Here is a 19,441-nt window from a genome sequence, read left to right as displayed (position 1 = left end):
AGGAAGTAGGTTAAAATATAGTGACAAGACAGAGTGGAGAAGCTTGAATGTCTGATGCCTAAACCACACCTGTTTGTGAGTAAACATAGGATTCTGGTCCTGAGAGCTGTCTGCATGATAACTTTCATCAGTTCAAGATTCACACAAAGGAAAGGTATAAGACACTGTGTCCCAGTGGGGGCCAGCTGTGGTCACTCAATTAGGGTGAACTGCAAAGAATGGGGCAGACAATCCCCCCAAAGCTGGTGGATATTCCAATACTTAGATTTACCAAGCCAGCATAAAACAGTTTCTTTATTACCTCACCAGTTACTCAGCAGTCCAAACAACATAGTTCCCTTAAAGTGACCCAACCTCATGCCTCCATCCAGGTACCTAAGTCAAATATGATGATTTCTGAAAACTTTATTTCATCATATAAAAGGAAAGGTTCTACCAATCCCAAAGGATCGGACAAATTACCTCCCAAATACATCTTATCCAAATACACGCATACAGCCAATTCTTATTAACTAAACTAAAATATATTAAAAAACAAAAGAGACAGCATGGTTAAGAGATCAGTATACATACAGACGTTAATTCAATGAGGTTCAAATTCATAGCAGAGATGGTGAGCATTGTAGTTGCAAAGAGTTCTTTCAGAAATAGTTCATAGGTTATAGTCCAATGTCATTGCAGGGTATTCCAGTTTAGGAGTGGGCTCTCAGTCCTTATGGCCTAAGCTTCCCCGGTATGCAGCCTTAAGCAGATGACAGAATCAGGGCCCAAGGATCATTTATACAATTTCATGTCCTCTTTGACAAGTTGGGAGTTCCTCCGAGAACAAAAGGTAATTAGGATGATTTTGAAGGAGGTTCATCATCGGTACTTAGGTATAGAATTAACATAAGGCAATTTGCTTGTTCCTCCACCATTCACAGTATAAGTCGAAGAGAGATGAATACAGAGATATCCCATGTTTACAATTCATTTAAATACTAGGATGTTCTTTTGATCTCTGAATAATCAGCATAGAAAGGGACAGTGGATTACATTGTCGACCCTACTCATACTTATATAAATACGCAGAAACACAAACATTATCTCCCCACACGTCTTCTGAAGGTTATTTATTCTGCAGGATGTTTAACCCTCTCTGGCCATGCATAACAGACATTCTACCTTAGTTTTGGGGTTAGTAAAAGGATAGCTCAGAAATAATGTGGAATCCTTATGTCAAGCATTTATTTATCACTACTTCAAACAGTGCATTAAATATTAAATCCAAATTCAATTAGCTATGAACAATACATAACTGTTACAAGCAACTGACATACTCTGAGCCATAATTAGATTGCATGAACTAGTATAGTACATGCAACATGAAGATGATTTCAGGCTTTATGTCACACGAAGGGGAAAAAACTAGACTGTTTGAAATCCAAGTTGTCCACACAAAAAGAAAAAACAGAAAAAGAAAAAAAGACTCCAGAGGAAAAAAATGTTCCTTTCATAGCTGTTAGACATGATTATTAACATGTTAGAAGATAATATATTTAGGCAGCATATTTAGATAAACTGATTGAATAGCTAAAAATTCTGGTTCCAGAAAAGAGCTATATAACTTACAATAAAAATACATATTTGCACTAAATTATCCATATTTCAACATGCCAGCCAAATTCAAAGATAGCTCATTTGAATTACTTCCCCTTGAGAAAAAAGATATGAAATCTGTCTTCTGCAAGTGAGACAGAACTGGGTATTGAATCAAAGAGCACTGTTAGGTTGCTACAGGGCAATATTACATGAAATTTAGCTAACTTTACTACCTGGACTTTTCAGCATGGGGTCTGGTGATAATGTTTGTGGAAGATGAAAACTAATCACTGGAAGAAAAACACGAGTCGTAAAATGCAGGATCAGGCAAGGAAGTGAGCACCTCTTACATAGTGCTGAGGTCCTTCATTTCCCAGGGCAGTCCATGGAAGAGGAGGATGCTCCAAATCTTGGAGCAGGCATAATATTCTCAGAGAAGAAGAGAGTCTTAGTTTCAGTGAAATGCATTAATTTGACTATTACATCTGCAATGGAATGGATAAAGCCTGGGTCTTGCTCAGAAAGTCCCTAACATTGTATCCGATGAAGTGAGCTGTAGCTCACGAAAGCTTATGCTCAAATAAATTTGTTAGTCTCTAAGGTGCCACAAGTCCTCCTTTTCTTTTTGCGAATACAGACTAACACGGCTGCTACTCTGATCCCTAACTTCTGTGGGTCAGATCCTGGTAAAAATCAGCTTAGCTTCAGGCCTTGTCTACCTTAGAAAGTTGTGTCACTTCAACTCCACCCATATATTTAAAGCAGAACAGCCTCCCTAGTGTGGACTTAATTATATTAATATAAAGGTGTGCTACTCCAATATAAATATTTCTATGCAGGAAGGAGAATAAGCTATACTGGCATAAAGTACTTTTATACGAGTAAAACTGTGTCCACACCCAGGCTTGCACTAGCATAAACTATAGAAGTTAAAATTCACACCCTAGCCAAAATAGTTACAACAGTGCAGCTCTCAAACGTAGACCAGGATGAACTGCCTTCAACAAGGCTGTGCAGACTGACATCAGAATCTAGCCCTTTACATCTCCAGATCTCTCTAACCAGCTTCCCGTTGCCTCTGCACTTCCTGATAAATACATATAGTGGCATTATGCTACAGTAGGCATCCGCATCTTGCAGGATTGAATCCTGGGTTGTGATAGCATTCATTTTATATCAATACTGCTTCTAACCTGATTACCAAGTACTTAGTCTTGCTGCTACTTGCTCTCATCAATATGGGGCAGGGGGAAAATGAACTAGATGAATCTAGTCAGCCTAAGGACACAGAAATATACCCTTGTGGGGCTGTTTTGCTTGATTTTTGTTGTGTTTTGATCTATCATGAATCTTAGGGTATGTCTACACTAGAACTTGAAGGTGTAAGATTCCAGCTCAAGGACACATACCCCCACTAGCTCTAATCTAACAAGAGTGCTAAAACTAGAAGCATAACCACCGCAGAGCAGGCAGATGGAGGGGCAAGGTGCCAAAAGACCAATACCCTAGCCACGTGGTAGGGCAGCTAGCCCCTTCTGCTGCTCCCACCACTGTGACATCTAATTGGTCAGAGCTAGCGCGGGTACATCTACCCATGCTGGGATTTCCTTCGAGCTTCAGTGTAGACATAACCTTCAGTCCAAAGTTTATCGGGAGGCAAGGGGTCTGTCCCACACAGAGCTCCCTTGCACAAAAGTCCCTTTATTTAGAGCTTTGCACAGAGGAGATGATTTGGGCCTAAGAAGATACGATTTCACAGTTCTAAATATCTGTCTGTGTAGGATTCAAATATTAAGAGGCAATACCATGGAGTGAATAATTTATGGCAGGCATTGTTCCAGCAGACGTTTTCAAGGGTAAAAAGGTACAGGTACCAACTACAGTACTAGTTAAGAAATATAGCAAATTCCCCCAGCTGCTGCTGTGGTTGTCTATGCATATATGTCTGAAGACTGCAGATCACCAGAGCAATTCCTCATACCATACCGGATCCAATATTCTGAGTATGTAAAACTGTTCTGAACTGCACTGAACAGGTCTATATATAAAGGACAAGTTATTCCTCCTTTCATAATGACATAATTTACAGCTGGCACCTCAACAGCCTGCTACTACATTAATATATTCAAGGGCATTTTGACTCGTAGTTTTCAACTTGCAATTTTAGCAGAAATAAGTAAGTAAATAAATAAAAGACAGAAGGGGAACAACTATCAGGCCCTGGTAATATTATTTATTGTATTGTAGCAGCACCCAAAGACTCCAATAAAGATGTGGACCAATTGTGGGAGGTGCTGTAAAAACATATACACCTGATTAAGAAGAAAAAACATACCCAGGGAATTAAATATTTACTCCAACCTATTGTTTGTTTCTGTATTTGTTTTAGAAAAGTGTGAAATAAAGACATTATGCAGTAGAGGGCACATTTCACAAACCTCTAACTTTGCACCTATTAGCATGTTCATGTGCAAATCACTTTCGTACAAGAAAAAATAGGCATAGATTTTCTTGTGCCAGTGACCATGGCAAAGGTTTTCAAAAATAAGAGACTAACATTTGTACATCTGTCCTCAGGAAATAAACGTCCTCAGGACCCGGCAACTCCCATTGTTCTAAGAGGGAGCCAATAAGCATTTTTTGAAAATCTGGCTACTTCTTTTATTTGCTTAATTGAGAGCTTTGGAATATCTGATCCTTAAATTCTTATATAGACTCCTAAATAAAGTGATCTGAGCATTCAGCAGGTCTTACGGAAATCAATAGCACTCAGCCTTTTAAAAAGTCAGATCACTCTCTAAGAGCCTAAGTAACAATTTGGGAGCCTAACATTAGGTTCCTGTGTTTGAAATTCTTGGCCTGGGTGTGCAAGACTGCAGAGGCCCAAGCCAAGGCCAGGCTTGGGAATGCTGAATAGTTCATGCAAATAATCATTGTGGTCTGCTCTAGTTTATGTGAGGGACTGCAATAAGCACAAGCTAATCAAGAAACCTCCTGGAGCCCAGTGTGTCTGGGCTGGTTTGGTAATTAAGTCTGGCTCAATTTCTAGATCTAAGATATCGAGGAACTCATATGACCTCCATCGCTCAAGTAGCTAAGCATGTGCCAAGTATTTTAAAACTGTAAAAGAATTACAATCTCTCTCCTAGTCCTCCTTAGCCCATTGGGAGAAACAGTTTTATTAGTTTATAGATTATGTTGTTACTGTTGCTGCTTACTTATGTTGATTAATTAGTGAGTGTGTTGTGAGCCCCTGTGTATAAGGAAACAGCTATAGGTACACTAAGTCAAAGACATGAGTTTTGCACTTCATTCCAATAAATATTTCTTCACATACCGAGGGCAGACAACACATCCACTAATTAATCAACATAGGTAAGAAGCATAATTTCTCATGGACAAAACAGTCCATGAACTTTTAAAAAAGTAATAAAGTTTAGTTGAAGTTTGGTTTGAGTTTTGGCCAGAGATTCAGATTGTACAAACTAGTTCACTCATGACTTGTTGCTAAATGCAAACCCCACAGCACTGACGAGAAGCACCGGATCTTTCATGTCTTAAGCATCAAGATTTAAAAAATATTTAGGCACCTAACTCGTGTTGATTTCAATGTGACTTAGAGGACTATATTCCTTTAAAGATCTGGCCCCAAATAATAATGTGCCAGCTAGGCAATGGGTAGTCTCCATTTGAGCCTATCCAACCTTGTATTAGATACAGCAGTCAAAGTCCTTTCATAATTGCTTTACAAGTCTGAATAGATATGGAGGTAGAAATAATCAGACAGAAACGGATGCTCTGGAAGCGTGAAACAAAAAAGCAAGATAAAGGCACTCAACAACAGCTTGCAAATCAGAGTGGTGACAAAATTTACCTAGACAATTTGAACTGTTAATGAATGAAAGTGAAGAGTTTGTTTTATTTATTTTTTTAAAAAAAGTGAAGGGCTTTATTTGTTTTAGAAAATGTTTATCACGTACAAAGTGTGAAATCAGTTGTAGGAGCTTTTAGCTTGTTTTCTGCAGTGACAGATTGGCTTCCTGTACAAGGATGCCTAGACTTTGATAATGACAAAACAAGAAAATTCAAACAAATTATATTGGCAGTACTGCAAAGGAAATCAGGAAACACTGCTGCCTTTCTGGGTCAGATTTATTGCTCATGTTAATTGGGATAATAACCAGAGCTAAGCAAATGATTGGGTTAAAATAAAAATAAGTGACAAAAAAAGCTCAAACCAGAGATGGGCCTGAACAAACCAGTCATGTCCAAAAAACCCTAGAACAATGGGGAAGATCAGATCCATTTCCAAACCCTTCAACTGGCCCCTATTCTCAATGGAACTGAAAATGCCACCCTTACTCACACAGAGTAATTGTGGAGTAAAGTACCACCCATCATGATTATGGGTGGCAGAATGAAGCCCAACATTAGCAGAATCAGACCCTTTGATCTGAATGCCACCTTAAATATTAAGAAAGTTTAGATTTTGAATTTTACAACTGGCCCCTATTTTCTACACTAGCTGAACCAAACTCCTGGGTAAACTCTTGTCCTGAGTAAAGCCAATGGCAAAACTTCCAATGACTTCAGTGGGGTCAGGATTTCGCCCATGGGTCCTAACTACCAAAACACCAAACAGTACAACTCAAGCCCATCTCTAATTCAAAATGACCCTCAACTAAAAGATTTTTAAAAACTAGAAAGATATGATTTAACTTATTCTTCCAATATTATTATCTCGAATGCCTGCATGTCTTTGTTCCAGATGGGACAAATGCTAGACATGCCTTACTACCATGAAAAAAGGCTGTTCTGTTCTACCTTAACAAGCAGCACAAAGTATGGCTACCTAGTGAGAGAGATGTTTCCTAAGATTCATATTCCTCTTTTGCAGACTCAAGAACTCTGGAATTTTTGGATACTCAACCACATTTATGGATGCTTACCTGAAACAAAGGAGCTACTGGGTTCATCCCTCAGAAATCAAAAGATCTTTCTTCTTTTTTAAAGAGACTTGGTCTTAAACAGGTTTCAGAGTAGCAGCCGTGTTAGTCTGTATTCGCAGAAAGAAAAGGAGTACTTGTGGCACCTTAGAGACTAACCAATTTATTTGAGCATAAGCTTTCGTGAGCTACAGCATCCGGTGAAGTGAGCTGTAGCTCACGAAAGCTTATGCTCAAATACATTGGTTAGTCTCTAAGGTGCCACTAGTACTCCTTTTCTTTCTTGGTCTTAAACGTCATTGAAGCAAAACAGTTATATCAAGGCTTGTCATGTTATAGAGGTGGCCAAAACCAGACCCTCATGACAAAGCCCCTTCAAATTTAGGAAGTGTGTGAATGCCCAGATCTGAATATGTCCCTGCTGTGTCAGCTGTGTGTTGGATCCAGTTTGGATGCCAAACTTGAGACACAAAAAAGCTTGTGAGATGAGAGACGTCTCTGAGACATTAAATTCAAACCAAATTCCTAGCCACTATTCCACCTTGAAATCAAACTGTGACTGCAAACACTGTTGGGCAGAGCCCATGCCTTCATAAAGCGTTTGTATCTGGGATGCCAGGTCCTGACTGGGATGTCTGGGCACTATTATTAAATACATAATAACTATTATAAAGCTAATGTGGATCTAGATTGGAACTCTACCTCCTTAGTCAATCTTTAGTTATAATTAACACTCTTCGAACTGTTACATTCATTACCAGATGCCAGGTGGTGCTCAGAACAGGTCTGGCAGTTTTTCCTGCCTTTCAAGCTATCAGAGAACACGAAGACACTATTTCTGAGCAGATTCTTACAACCAAATGCCTCCCAATCATAGTAAGTTAGGGGCAAACATGTCAACAGCTGCTGGGAATTTCCTTTGATAAGAAAGATTTCATCAGTATAGTCCAGTAGACGCTATAAACGGTGATTACTAAAAAAAAATTCCACTGCATTGGCTTTGGACTTTGTTGTCACTCCAAACTTTAACTGACATTTTCTCAAGAGAAGCCATCATATTTGCAAATGTATTAGTGACTAACAGAATTAATCATTACCGACACTAAAATTTTAGGTAGGATTTTACACACTTGGCCATCACTTATCTAATTCCAATAAACAGCTCACAAATCAATCAGATAAGCAGTAATAAAGGTTTATGGGACCGAGATCATTAAGGCAGCAGCCTTTAAAAATACCATTAATCCTTTGCCTAAAACCAAATGAAAATGGGGTGGAAAAAAACCCGCTTAAGGCAGCAAGTGATTGTGAGTGAAGTCATACATTCAGCTCTTAGAGCAGATCCTAAATGTAAAGGTATAAAATATTGCAAATACCATGGATAAGTCAAATACAGCTGAGGCTTAAGTGGTGCATAGACCATGTACTGAATCTGTGAGCAGGGGGCAATTTCATGCTAAGTCAGCATTCTCCACAAGTATATTTTTAGGCAAGCAACTTGCACCAGCAAAAGATTGACTTGAATTTTTGCAGCTATACTTGGATTGAAGGTGCAAGTTTGGGTACCTGCACCTTCAACAAACTGATTGCAAGTGGACACCAATTAGAAGGGAAAGTACCACAGATCTGCACCTGTAGAACATGAGATGTGACTCTGCCCTAATACATATATGCCTCCAGAAATATGCATCAAAACAGTGTCTGACTTGCCCACGGTATTTACAGTATTTTATGTATTTAAGAGGGAGAATTTCTAAAGTGCTCAGCATCAGTCTATCTCTGCTCCCATCCAAGTCAATGGTTAAGGAGTGCTTTTTAAAATCTCACCCTTAACTACGAACACTACAGCAAATTTAACTGCTACAGAAGGTAACGCTGGTTTTCTTAATTGTTTGCAGTGTTGTTGATTAAGCCATGTTGCGCTCTGGGTATAAGAGACACAAGGTGGGAGAAGTAATATTGTTTATTGGACCAACTTCTGCTGGTAAAAGAGACAAGCTTTTGAGCACCACAAAGTGGAAGAAGAGCTCTGGGGAGCTTGGAAGTTTGTCTCTTTCACCAGCAGAAGTTGGTCCAGTGTAAGATAATACCTCACCCACCTTGTCTCCCTTGATTTTCTTAATGACTCCCACTGTTGGAGATCTGACACTTTAAATGTCTTTAATAATACTGTGCTGTCTCTCATTCCTGTTTTGGTTTTATTGTAGTTTATTTTTTCCATTGAATGGGTTATTAGGTAGAAACTTTTGAGTTTAGGTCTACAGCATGTTTACATTTGGATACTTTAACAGGAGTGAAAACAGAATACAAATATTTGAAATATATACTTGAATAATTGCTGTGTATGTTCAGTCCTGCTGATACAATTGTACGATTATGTTTGTAAATGAAAACCAATAAAAATAAGATGGAAAATAAAATACTGTACAGCTAGGACATCAGGGGGTCACAGTTTATTAATTTCATTTTTTAAGGTTCTATTTTAGCAATTTTTCAGATTTGTGTGTGGGGGGGGTTCGTGGCTTTCTTTGTATATACTGTAAAGCGTAATGTATTGCAGTAGTATATACTGTAATGAGTCATCTCATTGTAATGTTCCCTAGTGCGCTTTAAAATACAGCTGTTTCAAAAACACCAGCTGGGTCTACATAGACCAATTAATATGCAACACATTAGTACGCTTCAGAAATCACATCCACATAGCCTGCATTACTGCTCTGTACAGACAAGCCCTTAGAGCAGGGATGGGCAAACTTTTTGGCCTGACGGCCACATTGAGTTTCTAAAATTGCACAGAGGGCCAGTTAGGGGCGGCTGTGCCTCCCCAAACAGCCAGGCGTGGCCCAGCCCCGCCCCCATCGAACCCCTCCTGCTTCTCGTCCCCTGATGGCCCCCCCGGGACTCCTGCCCCATCCAACCCCCCCTGCCCGTTCCCTGCCCCCGATGGCCCCCCGGAAGCCCTGCCCCATCCACCCCTCGCTGTCCCCTGACTGCCTCTGGACCCCCCTGCCCTGACTGCCCCCCGCCGCCCCAGCCAACCCCCCTCTCATTCCTGATTGCCCCCCCAGGACCCCTGCCCCCATTCAACCCACCTGTTCCCCACCCTCTGACCAGCCCAACCCCTCTCCACACCCCCGCCCCCTGACCACCATCCTGAACTCTCCTGTCCTCTATCCAGCCCAGCCTGCTCCCTTACCGCGCCGCCCAGAACACCAGGACAGGCAGCCGTGCCGCCTGGCTGGAGCCAGCCAGGCCACCGCGCAGCACAGAGCACTGGCTCAGGCCGCGGCTCTGCAGCTGCGCTGCCCGGCAGGAGCTCACAGCCCTGCTGCCCAGAGCATTGAGCTGGTGAGCTGAGGCTGTGTGGGAGAGGGAACAGCAGGGGAGGGGCTGGGGGCTAGCCTCCTGGGCCAGGAGCTCAGGGGCCGGGTAGGAGGGTCCTGAGGGCCGGATGTGGCCCGCAGGCCATAGTTTTCCCACCTCTGCCTTAGATACAAGTAGCCATTTCTGGTGGTTATTGGATAAACACCAATTTAATTTCTTTTGTACCAGGGGTATTTTATAGGGTGTTTATCCGTTAAAATAAACCATCAGAAGCCCCATGTACATTATTTATCATTCCATTACGTTAAAATCAGACAGGTATTTAAACTGATTTCTTAAAGATTGATCCAGGTGGGGGGATTCATTTTCCTTTTTATTTTTCAGGCTGTACATTATTTTATCCTAAGATTTTCCTGGTTTCTCAGCAGCAGTCTCTAGAATTCTGTATTCTCATTTCGCATTGGAGGAGACGTAGACAACTCTTTCCGAGTGTATTTACATGAACATTTGTTGCCATTTTAGGTCCAGCTACATGCAACTTTTCTAAATATCCCCGGCCGAACTAATTCTGAGTTGGCGGCTTCTCCCAGGCATTACTCCCACTGTCAAACATGCTAAAGAAGTTATTGTGAAGGATTTCAGTCAAAGCCACTCCAGTTAGCAAGGCGAGTCAAGTACACAATCAGATCCAAAGTCCACCTAGAGTTGATTTATCTGAGATTTTCCAGGTAAAGAGAACACCTCCCCCCATAGTCACCACACTTTAAGAGATTTGGCTTGACAAGGCCCCCTCCCAACGATTCTGGTTGGGATATAGCAGCAGTAGCTATTTGCTTGGTCCTCCTGTGTCTAATATGTATTTGAATACCACATGACAATGTTAAGGGGACCATGAAGATTGCATTGGTTAGCCATCCAAAAGTCAACAAATGCCGTATTTTAGGTTGCACATATAACAGAGGTAATCTGGGGGGGGGGGGGGAATAGCTCAGTTTTTCAAAAGTGGCTAGTGATTTTTGGCTGAATTTTTGGGTGCCCAATTTAAGATGCCTTTAAAAGGGCCAGATTTTCAGAAACTGCTTAACACATACCTCTGAACAGCAGGACTCTCTAGCTGAACACCAAAAGAATGAGGCCTCCAAAAATCCCTTGTCACTTTTGAAAATCTTGGCCACTGTGGCTTCCTTTCTTCTTTACAATGCATAAAGAAGGGTGAAAAACATACTGATGGTTACAAATATGAGGAGCAGCAATTCCTAACCTCTCCTCGTCTTCGCCAGAGGACTCACTGGAAGTCTCAGATACAAGAACAGCGCGTTTTCTCAATGCTTGTTTAAAGGATCACAGGCATGTTGAATCTTTAAGAAAGACATTATCTCGCAAGTGTGTCTCATCCATTTCAGTTAAATAGGGGTTAACAAAAACAAACGAAGAACAAAGTGTTTAAAACGGTCTGAGTAGAATTCATCACCCTTTTTTGTTAAACAGATTTCTCTTGCATGAATATCATACAGCTTTTCCAGTAGTCCTTAGAATCTTCTAGAAACCACAAAGTAAGGAAAACCTGAATTTCAAGTGTTAAAAAAGAAGCAAAGAAAAAACCTTCTTTATACATGATAAAGAAGGGAAAAGGGCATGATCCTTTTTTAAGGCCTATGAATGTCCCCTTTAATTCTCCTCCCTTATGTATGTAGGACACACACTGACGCGCTCCTCATGCACAGCTTTACCTTTGCTGCACCATTTTTATCTGCTATACTATATGATGACCTGAAAAATATTCATACTTTTTTTCATGGACATTTCTTCTTTTCTTATTTTCCATGTGCACTGTACTTTTTGAAATAATACAGGGGGGAAAAAAAGCCACAAACCTAAGAAGCTTTCCAGCCATTCATCTTTTAGTGGTTCAAGAAAGCCACAGAAGAAAAAAAACCCAACCGCCTTCCTGACATAGTTTCAATGTAGATGAATCACTAACTCATTGTTTTTTCAGACTGACTAATCAAATTAAGAGCTCGCCTACAGAACTTTTCCACTACAGTTTGCACAGCAGGATTTCAGTGACCATGCTGAGCAGAAGAATTTTATAACAGGTCAGATAGAAAGAGCTACAGTCCATTAAAATAAACATTTGCATTGCTCTGGATAATCTACTGCACTGCATTATTTTTATGTGATTTGCGTTGCTCTTCTAGGGAAATAAAGTTTGTCCATAATTTAACACATGCCCCACCAGATCAGATAGGGACAACATTTGAGGTTTGAGATTTAAATGCATTAGGTTGGAAAGATTGCTATGACTTTCCAGGGGAAAATATTCAGGGTTTATTTTGAATGAATTGAGGGGCAAAGAGGGGGCCATTTAGGGATCTGGGGCAAAAATTGCGGATTGGTCCTGCTTTGAGCAGGGGGTTGGACTAGATGACCTCCTGCAGTCCCTTCCAACTCAAATATTCTGTGATTCTGTGAAAGGAAGAAATAGCTGCAAAAAAGAAGATGAGAAACAGTACAAGGTGAAACTGAAGGGTTTTGTTGTTGTTGCTTTAAAGAAAAAAATGTTTACCATAAATCCTCTATGACTTGGTAACATAAATCTGAATAGTGAGTCCACAGTGTGGCATTTACCGGGCAGAAACCGCAATCTGGTGAGTTTGAAGCAGTGCTATTTAGCAAATATGGATATTCATATGACTGGGAAACCCCTTCCAAATGACAAGAGACAGAGAAAGCTTCTAAACAACAGATATTGATCAGCACATGCTGGGAAACACAGTGGAACAGTTAGATGGTAATGAGCAGAACTGTTAGCAGAGAATGGGTACATCATGCTTTTGGAACAATGAGATTTTCACTCTGGATGCGGCCACAGAAGGCAATTGCTCAGGCCTGCAGTAAGAAGTGGCAAGGTGCAAATTTGCTTGCCTCTTCGGGTTTTGATTCCAACTGTTAATCTATATCAAAGTAACCAAATACCGGTTATAGTATTATATTAAAGCAGTGGTTCTTAACCTGGGGTGCACGCACCCCCTGGGGGTGCAAGATGCCCTTTTTGGGTGTGCGAGACAGGCCAGATTTTTTTAGAAGGTAAATCATCAAAAACACAAATTAAGCACAGGCAGGTAAGTACAGCTACTTTGTTTCATCGAACCTATGTATTTATTAACATTATACATTTAACGATTACTGTAATATACAAACAAAAAATATATCTAGGTTTAAAGAACTGACCTACTTCAATGATTTTTGATAAGGGGTGCGAGAACATATTTTGATTTTTGATAAGGGGTGCGAGAACATATTTTGAGAACCGAAGGGGTGCAGGCTGCAGTAAAGGTTAAGAACCACTGTATTAACATAACCAAATACAACCAAGTTCACAGTCAAAGTGGTAGAAAGAGCATGTGAAATAACAGATCCCATGTGGCCAAACCACGTATGACAAAGAATTGCTGTAAAGTTGCTATACAGATTTTTTTTAAAAGTCATTTGTTTGAATTTCCATAGGGAAATTACGGACCAGGTGGTGATTCTGAATTCCTTCCGAGTCTTTTCTGTCAAAATGATTACTTACACCTTCTTGTAACTGTTGTTCTTCAAGATGTGAAGAGGAGGCCACACATGTGTCCTGACTTCCCTCATGCTCTGAGCAGAGGATATAAAGGGAGGAGCCTGGCTGCTCACCCTTCAGTCCTTCATAAAATCATAGAAGATTAGGGTTGGAAGAGACCTCAGGAGGTCATCTAATCCAAGCCCCTGCTCAAAGCAGGACCAACCCCAACATTCATACCAGAATGTAATTGGAGAAGGTGAACATATGCAACAAATCTCAAGGAACAATAGTTACCAGAAGGTGAGTAACTGTTTTTTTCTTCTTCAAGTGATTGCATCTGTCCATTATACTGTAAGTGACTCCCAAGCTGTTATCAGCGGAGGTGAGGCTAGGAGTCTCATCAGAAGAAGGGGCTGCTTTTCACACATTCACACCTTCCCTTGGTGCTGCAGGAATTGCATAGTACCTAGCGCACATACCAATATCAACCCTAGGGGTGTTTCCTACAAAAGCAGTGGAGGTCGAACGCACCCGAGCTGAGCGAGCTGCCAATTGTCCAGGTGGTGTGATACCGTTAGCAGTACAGCACAGAGCAATGTAGATGGCAATCCACTGAGAGAGCAGTTGTGCAGTAACCGGATGACCTTTCCTTCTTTCTGCATAGGACACAAAGAGCTGTCAAGAAAACTAAGAAAGTTTTGTTCTATCCAGGTAACAGGCTAGAGCTTGGTGTACATCTCAACTATGGAGCATGTTGATTTTGCAGGGCGGGAAAAAGGACCAGTCAGAATATTGCCTGATTGAGGTGAAAATCAGATACAACTCTGGAAAGAAAAATAGGGTGTGGGCTAAACTGCACCTTGTCCTTGTAGGATATTGTATTTGGAAGATCAGTTACTAGGGCCATGCAACTCCCCCACTCTCCTCACAGAAGTGATGGCTACTAAAAAGGTTACATACAGCAAGAGGCTAAGGACTTGAATGGAAGTCCCATAAGAACTGACAGAACTAAATTCAGGTTCCAAAGAGGAGTTGGATTCCTGATAGGTGGGAATAGACTACCTAAGACCTTTTAGGAACATGTTTGTCAAAGGACTAGAGAAAACAGTCCTTTCACTAACTGGGGATATTTCCTGTTCTACTGAGTTGTGAACAAATTCCTCCTACTCAAAGCTATGATCTTAGAACAGCCGTACTGAGAGACGTTCATGATCCACATTGAATTATCTGCTCCAGCAGTCTGCCAGGCCATTCTGAGCTCCTGGCAGGTATGATGCTTTGAGAGTTTACTCATTCAGTATGCAGAAATTCCACCGCCTGGCTGCCTCAGGACACAGCCCATCTGAGCAGGCATCCCCGCTGCTCGTTCACATAAAACACTGCTGTGGTGTTGTTAGTGAGCACTTTCATGCTCCTGCCCTGGATGCATGGCGGGAACTGCTGACATACTCTGGATAGTGCACACCACTCAAGAAGAGTTATGCGTAGTTTGCCCTCATGAGTAGACTACAGGCCCTGAGCTTGCAGATGGCCCAAATAACACTCCCACTCCATAGCAGAAGCAGCTGTCCCCAAGATCATAGAAGGGAGAGTCAGTGACCCTGCAGGCATTGTCTTGGTTCATCCACCAATCCATGCGCAACAAGACCTTGGCTGGGATGCACACTAACTTGTCCAGATGTCCAGTTGGGGTGGGAAAGGTGGGTCGCATAAGTACATGCCACCATGTGCCCCCAGAACCTGAGACAGTTCCTTGCTGAGGTCTGGGGATAGATTTTGAATGATGCACAAAAGTTTCATAGGAAACCATAAGAACTTTAATCTTTTGATGATGTTCACATTCAGAACTCTAGAATGGGCCCAAGACCCCCTCTGGCTTTGGGTATCAGGAAGTAACAGAATAAGAACTTCCTGCTCCAGTACTAAGGAGACACTTCCTCTATAGCTCCCAAAGAACATAGAGACTGCACTGCTTGTCATAGTACAGACTTGTGAGATGGGTCCCTGAAAAGGGATTAGTAGAGTGGAGTGGGAAGGGGAGAGAGAAAGAAACTGTAGGGTAAATCTCCACTCCACCATGCTTAAGACCCACTTGTCTGTGATGATGGTTTCCCATGCACTTAAGAAATGAGACAGCCAGTTCCCAAAGGTAGGGAAAGGGCCAGAAAAATTTGACCTGGTAGTATGCCATCCTCGATGGAGGAGTCAAATAAGGTGCTTTGAGGCCTGTGATTGCCCAGATGAAATGACGGAGGAGGCAGATGGTGGAGGCCTCCTCCTTTGTTGTCTGTGTGTGCCTGGACTATTCCAGCTCTCTGGAGAGGTAGTGCGGCTTGGCTGGAAGTGAGGATGAAAACTTGACCGTTTAGGGGCTGGTGTATAATGACGACTTTTTCACTACCTGGAGTCTTTCAGTGTATGTAGTGACTTATCAGTCTTGGAGGAGAACACCACATAGCCCTCAAAAGGGAGATCTTCAGTCATCTGCTGTATCTCTGCAGGAATCCCCAATGAATGCGGCTATGGCAATGTCACATGGTCATGCCATCACCATGACACTTGTAGCTGAGTGTGCAGCATCCAGGAAAGCCTGCAAAGCTGACTGAGAGACCAGATGATCCTCCATCAATAGGGACTGACACTCACCCTGGAGTCCTTAGGCAACCTGTTAAGAAATTTGATACTGCATCCCTATGCCAAGAGAGCCTGGCAGTTGGCTATGCAAAGTTGCAATCTCATAGTTGAATAAAACTTTCTGCCAAACAGGTCTGGTTTGTTTACATCCCTGCAAAAAAGTGTGGAGTGCTGATAGAACTGTTCAAAACTGTGTTATTTATGCTCTACGTGCTTTGCCATAGGTGTAAAAGAGGATTGGTTTTGTCAGAACAACTTGATGGGCTGCATTATCACCTCATTTATGAGAAGGGCTACTTTTCCAGCAGTTGGTGGCTGCAAAATGTCTACATGTATATGAAGATTCTCCTCCACCAACTCCATCTGAATATCAAGAGATGAAGCCATTTTTTTCAGAGCTCTCGGTAAACCTTAAACTCATCCAGTACCAGAGCCTCATCCAGTGTTAAGAATGTGTTATGAGACAAAGCATGACCATCATGAGGCCGGTCTTGTACCACTGAGGTAGACATTTGCTCCGAGCCAGGCTGAGGACTGTCCCATAATTCAGTGCTGGTGGCTGTCCAGTACCGACTCTGAGCGTCCTGGGTAGGAAAGCCTCCCTTCTTGGTGCCCCGCTTCTATGAGGAGGTGAGGATATAGATCTGAACAGTGGAGGTACCCTCTCCAAGACACCTAGTATGACCAGTGATTGGGTTGATATGGTACCAGAGGTCAGTCATACCTAGCCCAGGCCCCCTAATTGTACTACCTACTCTTGTCAAAATAGTGAAAGGCACCCTGGATTCTCTGAGGTGGGAGAGACAAGAACTCATTTCACACTCTGACGAGGAGAAACAGTTCTTTGAAGGCCATATTGGTGCAGTACCTGAAATGTCACTGGAGAGCGGGATCTACACCAAGGCTGCAGTATCAGCAGAAGCATCGGAGGCTTCCTGGCTATTGGTATTAGGTGTTGAAGTGGAGCAAGCACTGGTGATCTAGGTGATGTAATCAAAGAGTGAGGAAGACAGTACTTGACCTGACATGGGCGCTGTAAGAGACGCCAACATTGGTGCTATAGTGGAACGGGGAGCCCGCACCTTGAATTAGTGGCGAAGGCAGTACTGAGAGAGAGAGAGAGAGAGAGAGAGGCCTCTGATTTTGTTGGTACTGATGCAGCATGCTTTCCCACCATAAGCAGGGGTGACCAATTCACTGTTGTCATTGATAAAGTAACTGGTCTTGATGTTTCCAGGGTAGGGACCAGAGTCAGTGGCTTAGTCCTAAGAGAGCCACTCTGGAATGGTACCAGGGAGCAGCACATTGAAGGGAGCTCTCTACCTTCAGTACTGGAGTGGCTTACCTTTGCCAGAGAAGAGTTCCACACTGTGGATTTGAGGACATCCAAGCCACCCTCTTTTCAAGTTTCAGAGGCCAAGAGTGCTCCAAGCAGTTATACTCTTTGGAGGACTGCTCTGGTGGAGATCTCTGTGAGCAGGCAATGCTGGGAGATCATTCCTGGGAGGAGTGGTCAAGGAGCTCCCTTGCCCTAACTGAGCAAGCTCCAATGCTGGGCAAAAAACAACTTCCCAGGGGTGCAGGAATGGGGGGTGGGGGGCAAGGGGGCCATGGACCCTCCCACTTTTTACCAGCCATAAGGGTGAGAAACGGAAGGGAGGGGGTGGAGAGGAGTGAGCAGGAGGTGGAGCCTTGGGGAGAAGGGGTGGAGAGGAGTGAGGCAGAACTCCCACCACTCCTGCTTCTTCATTCTTGTTCTGAAGGCACAGCTGATCAGACACCTATCTCTGATGTGACCCTCATACAGAGAGAGTGTGGAGTACTAATGGGGACAGAGACATGAGGACAGTAAAGCACAGTGCATTCTCTGACCTCTGACAGTAAGAAGGAAATGTAGAACGGGCAGGATGGCTCCACCAGTTATGGTATCAGCTCAGAGTGCGAGGGAAGCCAGACTGTATGTGTGACTGTCCCTATGCGTACAGCTAGGGAAAACGCTCTGGCAGTAGTGCACAAGATGTGCACAGACCAGCTCAACTACTTGAACAAGAAAATTATTATAATATATATAAAATATTCTGAAGAATTCTACCTGCCAAACACATGGATATATGCTCCTGTTAACAACATTTTTGATAGCCCGTTGGACAGAGCTCCATGATTAGAAAGTAGAGCTGGATAATATATTGTTCCATGGACAGCTTGAGGAAATAAGAAGAGAAGCATAGAACTGGAATTAATCTATGTGGTGTGAAGAAAGTTTAATTGGACAGAAGGTTGTAAAACAAAGGAGGATTTGATAATACTTCCACGGCAATGTTCTCAAAGGAGACCTCTTTTTGTCCAAGCAGAACTTTGCGTTCATAAATCAACTTCATGCACAGTTTTCACAAACTGTCTCTAGGAGACACAAATGATAGACTTTATGTAAACAAAACACAAATATTTATGTGCTGGTCTGACTCATAGCTCAGAAACAGGAAAGAAAAAGCAAGCGTTAAGAATCTGGATCTCCTCTCATTTAGAGATAATAAATATGACTGGTTTGCATGCATGTGGGTGGGTATGAGAGTGTGTCCAGAAATTGCACGTGCAAGTGTTCATGTTCTGAAATTTTTTATACAAATAGTAGCATGCAATATTAATCAAAACACTGAACCTGTTGTACTCTCAAAAAGCAAACCTGAGCCACAGAAAAAAAGATACTTTGTGAGGAAGGGGTACAGGCCATAATGCTAAGACTACTCACTTGGTAAGTGGGAATGGCTTCTCTATCAAGGGACCGTGTCACTGAGATTTCCCCAGTGTTCTCATTGATTTTGAATGCTCCTTTTGGCTCTTGATCCACTCCCTTTCCAGAAAGTCGAAACTTTGATCCCTCTGTTCCGTCACTGTCGATAACCTGTTAGGTGAAAGTAACAAGTTAGGACCCAGCTCGACTGAACTGATCAAAACTCATATAAATGTAGTAATTCAACAGAAATAATTTTAAGCCTTACCCTAATGTGAAACTATATAATGAATTTCTTGACATTAAAAATGAAGCCATATAAAAAAAAAAACACTTTAAATCATCCAGAAAACAGAGTGAAATTTTAGTATCTAAACCTGAAAAAAATTGATGTCAATAGGATTAGGTTAACTGTCAGTTAGTTACTAGCCTATCCCTCCCGCCCCCTGCAAGAGGAACTCCAGTTATCCAAGCTACTGTTATCCTGCCTATCCTATCTACTACAGCACTTGCCCACCAGCCAGGGGTGGCTGTGATTTGATTTTTCATTTAAATGGAAAAAAATCAGAGACCTATTCCATTTAAGTGGGACAAAATTTGGAGACGTGATTTCCACTCTAAATAGTTAAAAAAAAAATCTCAGCAGCAACCGCCTACCACACAATGATTCCT

General features: G+C 42.0%; 1 protein-coding gene across 1 annotated transcript in view; it reads right to left on the bottom strand.

The window, feature by feature from the left end:
* CDH13 (cadherin 13) overlaps positions 1–19,441 on the bottom strand; it is a 778,625-nt gene that overhangs the window by 393,473 nt on the left and 365,711 nt on the right. Inside the window, exon 5 of the mRNA XM_048817138.2 lies at positions 18,788–18,940. Coding sequence (XP_048673095.2) covers positions 18,788–18,940 — 153 coding nt within the window. The remainder of the gene's footprint in view (positions 1–18,787; positions 18,941–19,441) is intronic.

The sequence above is a fragment of the Caretta caretta genome, chromosome 12, assembly GCF_965140235.1.
Source record: "Caretta caretta isolate rCarCar2 chromosome 12, rCarCar1.hap1, whole genome shotgun sequence".
NCBI lineage: Eukaryota > Metazoa > Chordata > Testudines > Cheloniidae > Caretta > Caretta caretta.
The sequence above is the reverse complement of the archived record's forward strand: the minus strand, read 5'-3'. Positions and strand labels throughout refer to the sequence as shown.